The sequence below is a fragment of the Panicum hallii genome, chromosome 4 (genome assembly GCF_002211085.1).
Source record: "Panicum hallii strain FIL2 chromosome 4, PHallii_v3.1, whole genome shotgun sequence".
Taxonomy (NCBI): Eukaryota; Viridiplantae; Streptophyta; class Magnoliopsida; order Poales; family Poaceae; genus Panicum; species Panicum hallii.
Genome location: NC_038045.1, coordinates 8,315,556 through 8,323,313, shown reverse-complemented (window position 1 = coordinate 8,323,313; position 7,758 = coordinate 8,315,556). Strand labels below are relative to the sequence as shown.

At 44.5% G+C, this 7,758-nt stretch overlaps 1 protein-coding gene across 5 annotated transcripts; it reads right to left on the bottom strand.

The window, feature by feature from the left end:
- Nucleotides 1-859: 859 nt before the first annotated feature.
- LOC112888745 (nuclear poly(A) polymerase 4-like) lies at nt 860-7,481 on the bottom strand. 5 transcript variants are annotated; one of them, XM_025955059.1, is made up of 12 exons: nt 6,874-7,481; nt 6,669-6,749; nt 6,359-6,466; nt 4,615-4,677; nt 4,353-4,514; nt 3,680-3,793; nt 3,515-3,577; nt 3,107-3,436; nt 2,862-3,026; nt 1,635-2,513; nt 1,470-1,547; nt 860-1,372 (listed from the first exon to the last, which is right to left on the bottom strand). In XM_025955059.1, the coding sequence occupies exons 1-11, from the start codon at nt 6,976-6,978 to the stop codon at nt 1,518-1,520; spliced, it is 2,100 nt and encodes a 699-aa protein (XP_025810844.1). In that variant the 5' UTR covers nt 6,979-7,481; the 3' UTR covers nt 860-1,372; nt 1,470-1,517. The 5 variants fall into 5 exon arrangements, with proteins under 5 accessions (XP_025810844.1, XP_025810845.1, XP_025810846.1 ...); XM_025955060.1 differs by having other exon boundaries at nt 860-1,250; XM_025955061.1 differs by having other exon boundaries at nt 6,669-6,746.
- Between the last annotated feature and the right edge of the window lie 277 nt (nt 7,482-7,758).

The following is a 7,758-nucleotide window of genomic DNA, read 5'->3' as shown; positions in this document are numbered from 1 at the left end:
CGGAGGATCATCGTGCCATTGATGCTGCCGCCGCACTTTTGTTTCGTTGCAGCTGGAATACAATGCTGTGGCGTCCGGGTTGTGCAATCCAAAGACTTGGCCTTTAAAATTTAAAGGCGGCCAGTTGTTCTAGAGAGCTCCATTATCAGTATCACAATTTATCTCCCTCTGAATCAAAAGTGAGTGCCATCAGTGTTTCTTCGATCCTTTTATCTGAAGGAGTTGAAAGCCATTTAAATCTGATTGCCGACCGTTCTTGTCTTATGGTGCCGATAATGCCAATGGTAACAAGAAAGCAAATATAAGTCGGTTTTCCAACTACCACTCAACAGTTTTCTATTGCTCCTCCTTGTACAGCATGGAGAATCCGCTGTCTGGCCTCACTGTTCCAAAGTTAAGGTTGGTCACTGTGATCGTCATTTAGAAGACTTGAAACTTTTGTGCTTGACCTTGCATACCACCATGGATCATGGGAAGCAAGAACCGGCATACCTGAAGGTGAACACTCTCCAGATGAGCAGAAGTTCAAGGACACCAATAATCTCTTCAGAGGAAGTAAACATGAGAAACAGAAGATCACTCGAAAGCATAGTTTTTTGTTGTTGTTTTTTTGAGGGTACTAGAAAGCATAGTTTGGGAAAACCAAGTGGTATCCAACATATAACTGTTTGGAAGACACCCCAGTCCCAACCAACATCCAAACAGGCCCACATGAGACTAGCACATCGCACCAAGCAGAAGCAAAATAGCCTCTTCTATTGCGGGCTGCAGAGACAAATACCTTGAAGGCCCAGAAGTATAGAATGAGGCCATCAAGAACATAATGTGACCTTAAGAAATAACACGCAACAAGCACGAATCATACATCATCAGAATCATTGCAAGAACTAGGATGGCACCATCAACACATAAGAGTCAGTCAAAATCTTATATTACAAGGGGGAGGAAAGGTACAAAGGGCCTTAAGGAACACAGCATCACATCTAGTTCTATTCTAGACCTAAAGCATGGTGGGCAACGTGTATCTCCGAGAATCAAACAAGTCAACTCAGAGAAGCCTGCTACAGCTCAGTTCATACACAAGAGCCAGATGCTCAACAAGTAAAAACTGAAGACTGAAGGTCCATGCAGATCTACCGTACAAGCTAGCATCTTGTGCCCGTCCACGAAGAGATTTTTGTTCTTTTGCCATGTCGATGCTCGACATTAACATCCACATCTCCACTTGGGAAACCCCCATGCTTGCAGATCTGTGTCCAGAAGGAAACTTGTGAGTTGAGCAACTTACCATTCACTCCAGCAGGGGGCAGAAACTGTCCATCTCTACATCTTTTTTTTTTCCAAATCTCATGCAGTTGATGCCACACTAACCCTGCCATAAAGTAACAAACAAATACCAAACAGCCGAGTATAAAGAAAACAGAGCAATGTAGATACTGAATACACATGAGTTGAGTTCAAGATCATGCCTCAGTAATGACTTCCGCGACGCATCCTGAGTTCATACCTGCATCAGCTTAAGAAACCACTTCAATCCTATGGTTTGGCTTTATACATAAAAAAATAATTAAGAATGTTCAGATCAAATCTAGACTTGACAAAAAAGAAGGGAGCAGGTGCACAAGAAGCATCACCTCTAACTCTTCAGGAAGGCCACCCTGTGCGACTCCATTCCCACCAAAATGCACATTTTCAGCGAGGACATCTTTTTCCATACTCTCCAGTAACTCAGCACTGTTGGTGCTTCCCAACCTTTCACTTCCAACTAGCTCTGATACAACTTTCTCAGCTACCCGCTTTAAAGTTGTGCATACTGCTACAGTTGGGGTGGTGCAGTTCTCGACAAGAGGAATACCATGCTTACTAGTTGCATCATCAGAACACAATGCTCCCATTGTCGCACACCTCGGCCCAGACGCAACAGGATCTGGGCTTCTCTCAGATACCTGTGGTGAAGCCTGGCTACCACCACTCGCATCACTAGAAGCCCTTTTTATTTGGTTGTTACATGCAGTTTCATCGCCAACATTCCCAGATTGAGGCGATGAAGTTTTTGGATGAACAGGGCTGACTGATGACCTCTTGGCAGATCTGCCAGGTTCAGCATCATCAGTTCCAGCAGAATCATGCTTTCTCTTCAGCTGACTGTCTGGAGATCTGGTCGCTGTGCCATCTTCAGGGTCGTTTTTATTTGACTGCTGCTGATGGTTGACATGTCTCGAAGGGCGTGGTCTCTTATAACCCTCTGGAAATACATAAGCTGGGATCTGCTTCCTCCGAACATGAGAAACAGCCAACTCCATCCCAGGCTTCCAAAACATATACAAGTTGATTTCATGCCTAAACTCATCGACCGTTCCACGAATATCAAACTGTTGACCTTCCTGTATTTTCACACCTTCTTTCCTTGATAAGCCCATGAAGAAAGCACAATGAGCACACTGTCTAGAGGGATCTGCATACTCATGTGGGTAAGGATGACACTGCAGCATTCCATATGTATCACGTTCAATCTGTTCACAGCCGACAACATATTATCTTAGTTCAGTACATGATTAAGAGCATCAACATTCATATTAGGCAAAATCATGAAGGAAACGACAAAAGATTGATTGACAGAAACATAGGTGCGGCCTTGAAGAAAACTATCTTGCTAAAGGTGCCACCTGACTCCAGCAATCAACACAGAAGACTCAAACAAACAAAACTATGTAACAGTGACAACCCAAACCAACATCTCCCCACCCACCCACCCACCTCCCCCCACCGCTTCTTATCCCATAATACAAACGGCTCAAAAGCTAGCAAGTTGATTCGCTGTAATTATTAAATAGATAGAAAGAACGTGAGCACATCACTACCTTTAAAGTTAGTTGCCGCAGTCGAGATTCCACCCATCCCTTCCAAAGTCTAAGGTCTTCATCATCCTCAGCAATGATGTCAACCTGTAGATAATTCTTGTATGCTTCAAAAAATTGGAAAGGCTCGAAAAGAGCAGACCAGCTGGCCTTATTCATTTCAATTTCCTGTACCAGAATGCATACAAAACATGGTCAGGGTAAATATTTATGAAGATAGTAATTTCAATGGTGATAAAGAAGATTACCTGGCAAATTTTATTACCAAACTGAAATTGCTCTATCATAACCCTCAGTGTGCTTGTAGAAACATTATAGCTCGAGTTCATGCACGGGTATGCAGGGGTTATAATGGGCATATGATGACATTTATCTCGAGGATTTTTGCGTGGATCCCAAACAGGGAAACCAAGTTCATCCTCTTCAATGGAACAAAGCATAACAGGATTTGGCCACCGCCACTGGGTAAAAACCCTAAAGAATCGTGAGACCAACATACTTGGCACAGCATTAGGATAGAGCTGGCAGACACGTGCAACCAGTAAAGCCCAGTTGACACCACCAAGAAAACCAGTAACCTGGCAGAATAAATGATTGGATATCATATCAAGTTGAGGAGAAAGTTACCCATGAGTATTGTATGATGGAAGACTTACATTGGAGTATACACCTCTTCTTTTTGCCCAATACTTTAAACATCTTAATGTTGTGCAGAAATTCTGCAAGAAAAGATGCATTAAATCAGAACATTGTGAAATTGTAAACAAAACAAAGAAACAGTTGAGAAGACAAAACAAGAATGGTTGATTCCTCGAGTCAACCTCAATATTTGGAACAAGTCTAAGAATTTGGTCTGCTACTCTGCACCCATTAAGACTGCGGACAGTTGCTTCATCAACATCATAAAGTACTGATCCTTGAGAGATATCCAAGTCCTGCAGTAGTTAACCAAAGATTTATCTCTTGGAATAAAATGGCATAGCACAAGGCAAAAGGACTATCCAGTAAACCACTGTTCATAATTCAAGGGCACGAAGCAAAATATACTAAGGATTTGGTGTAATCAACAGCAGAGTGTAATCAACAGTAGAGGAAGTTCTGCACTGATTTACCCTCAAAAAAAACTCTGCGCTGATTCCTGTAAATTAATCATTTTTAATCTTTTTAGACTTCATAGGTGAAGAACTGATATATATTAGCATTCCAAAAACAGAATTCAGAAACATTTATGAACAAAAACTGCAAAAATGAAGCAAAGAAGACTGATTTTGTATTGCAAGGTGCGGGTCCCACAAGATAAAACCTCTGACAATCTAAACCATGTTATAACACCATGAAGACAACAAATACCCTACTGAATAGCAAGTATTCTGTGTTGTTACAAACAAATAGCTTGAATGAAAATACCTTTATGGTTCATGATGACATAAGACAAATACTAAGTTGAACACATAGATATTTGTCAACATGGAAAATATCTAGTAAGAAACTTACAGCTGGTACTACTAAGAGGGAGACACTGGCATAAAGAAGGTCAATTGATATTCCATGGAACTTAAATTTCATAACAGGGACATGTGCATCAGGCACAGGTTGCAGCTCGGTCACATCCTCTGTTTGCGCTAAAATCTCATGCAGCACGATAAAAAAATCTTCCTGCAGACAATATCCTACGTTAGACATCACTAACGCTATGAATGATGCTGTGTCTAATATATCTAAAACATAAACATGTGTAACAGAAAGAAAATATCACCTCACGATTCACATATGAAGGTCCTACACAAAGAGTATCAATATCAGCCCCAGGTCCATGAACCTACAAAGAAGAAACACAAAATTGTGCAGAAACAAATTACTATATGGAAAAAAAAGTATATAAAAAGATGCTCTGATCAGCATTGTCTATAGAAACTTATTTTTCTACAGAAACGGCATTGTGATCCATCACAAATCCAAATATCAATTATTGAACGATAAACCCAATTTTAACCAGAGCTAGGTTGCTCGCCAGTAAACAGGAGGTTACCAGTTGGTTGATCCTATGTTTCTGGTTCATTTTGTTTAGTGATGTTGTTGTCTTTTTTGCATATATAAACCCCAAAAGTATAATCTGTGTTATCCTTAAAAACTGTTAGCATCAAGGTTACATCAGAACTACTTTAAATCACCTACTGGCTGGTATGGTATCTACAAGCCACTAGAAGCAGTTACCGGCGGTAAAACCATCTGTTACAACTTGTTATGTTATCCCTCCCAGTGGCTTGCCTACCTCCAAAAGATACATCTTAGACCTAGAAGCCACTTGACAGCAATGTACAGAACGAAGTAATATGAAATATGGTCATTTAGATGGCAAAAACCAAGCCTAGCGGCCTAGCGGGCTCCACCACGTGAGCATGAATTTAGACTTCGATTGTGGTCAATGAGGAACGGGTATGCAAGACCAAGAGTATCTTTCCTACACTACTCTACACCGTGCATACTTGAAGACAACTGTTGCTGCTAATCATTCCTTTTCCCAAGTCCCACCAAAGCAAAGTGCATCTTGTGTAACAGCTATTGATCACCAATAGGATATCGACAATGCAGGTTGTAAAACTCAACTACATATAATAAATATAAATACTCATTTATTTCTACACTCATGTAACCATTGATATTTCACTTATCCCATTCTTCAATCCTTGTTAAGTGGAACCCTAGAGGATTTAAACAGCAGATGTTTGGTAAAGATGGTATAAGGGCAATAAATTCAGGCAGCCAAATAAGATGTAAAAGAGCATTCTATTGCCCTGTTTTAATAGGGCATAGGCAACAGCATAAAAGGAGCATCAAAACTATAACCATCACTGTAAAGATTATCTAGGGTGTAACTGTCAAGATTCCACCATTGAATAAACGAAGATGGGAGGCAACCGTTATTTATACAGAAGCGGTTCAGACATATGGAGGCAGTGGTGGAGCCAGGAATTAGACATGGGGGGGCCAACCAAAGAAGAAAAACATCTTGTTGAAAATCAATATGCCTAAGAATCTATTACATACTAATTTTTTCATTCCTTATGTATGCATCGAGCATCCGAAAGCATGCAAATTATTTTTCCATGACCCATATAATTGAAGTGTAAACTACATGAACAAATATTTAGGGATGCCTAGCCTTAGTACCATGGTCTCAATGGGAGCTCCGCACATTATCGTGTTTTGTTTAGTGTGAAGTAAGATTGCGATCTCGGGATCAGGATGACAGTGTAGGATTAGAAATAAGAAGTGGGCAATGGAGCTACTAAATCACAGCACAGAACAATACATAGAGGGAGGTTCAAAGGTGTAAATTTTTTAGCAGCAGGTAGGGGGGGGGGGGGGGCACGGCCCCTGCTGGCCACCCCCTGCCTCCGCCACTGTATGGAGGTGCACTAAAGTAAAAAATTTCGATTTTCATTTCCTGATGAGCAAAAAGGGTGAAACTAGTAAAAGTAAAGTGGTAGAGGAATTACCCCTAGACGATAGGAGCCAAAGGTGAAAAGTACGGCATTCGCCTCTTCAACCATTTGATCAGTATATCCTCTCTGACTAGTCAATTGCTTCACCCAGTCTTTTACAATCTGCAAACGCCAAAAGAGTGTGCATAGGAATGAATAAGCTACCAAAGATTATAACACATAGAAGCAAGTGAAAACCGTAGATTTGTTTAGGATTTTAGGATTTTGCAATAAGAACATAGCATTTACGGATTCCTATCAAAACATGTTCCTTTTTCCCCAATACAAAGGCCGCAAGCAACTACTGTGGCACCAGACAACTCACCTGGTCAAGCTTCCCCAGCACCTCCTCCCGCTTAGCAGACTCCTCGGCGCTCTCATATAGGCCCGCCTCAACCAAGAACTGCTATCACAATGGGCGGGAAAAATAACGTATTTAGTTACAACCTCAATCAGAAGCGAGAATGCGAAACCCTCAAGGCAAAGAATCCAGACCACGCTACTTGCACGAAACTGAAGCAATTACGAACCTTCTCCAACTCCGCCGTCCTCTGGAGATCCGCCTCCACCGGCCCAAGCAGCGATAACGGCTTGGTTATCCCGTACTGCTTCGGGGCATCAGCGCCGCCCGCCATGGGACCAACCGCACGAGCGCACAAAACCCTCCTCAGGCGACGCGGCAACAGAGGGCCAGGAAAGTAACCGGCGCGGATCGGCCGCCGGGAAACCCGCCGTCAACCCACGGGCGCGCCGCCGCAAAATCGCAACTTCCCCGCGGAGATCGGGCGCGGCGCGATCTCTTCCCGGGGGGCTCAACCTGGAGCGCCCGACCCCTTACATATACCCGGCGCGAGCGCGGCGGCGACTCCGAGTAGGATTGCGCGGAGGTAACCGCCTGGCGCACGAATCCGGAACGCAGCCCAGCCCAACCCCCTCGCCGCCCGGAAACTCCACCGCCCGAATCCGAAACCCCCCGCGGATCGCCGCCGCCCGGATCAGATCGGAGCGGCGCGGCCGGGGCGGACCATCCAGTCCGGATCGGGGCGGATCCGGCGATCCGCCGCCCGCGGCGGCCGGTGGGCAGGGGAGGCGGCGGGGCGGACCGCCGGGGCGGCGGAACCCTAGGCGCGGGCGGCGGCGGGCGGGGGAGGGCGGTGGGAGGGGAGAGAGGGGCGGCGAATAGGTAGGGGGAGGAGAGAGAGAGGAGGGCGGAGGGAGGGAGGTGGAGCGAGAAAGGGAGAGGGCGGGGGGCGTGCGTTCTGTGGGCTATCCGTCGGTCGGTGGGGGGAGGGAGATCTTTTCCCGGAGGGGGTTAATCGGATATTTTCCGGGGGCGAATTAGCGGGGGGGTGGTTCCGCAGCTGGTGCGATTAAGGTAACTAAACGCTCCGATTTAACGCGGGGAAACGGGGGTG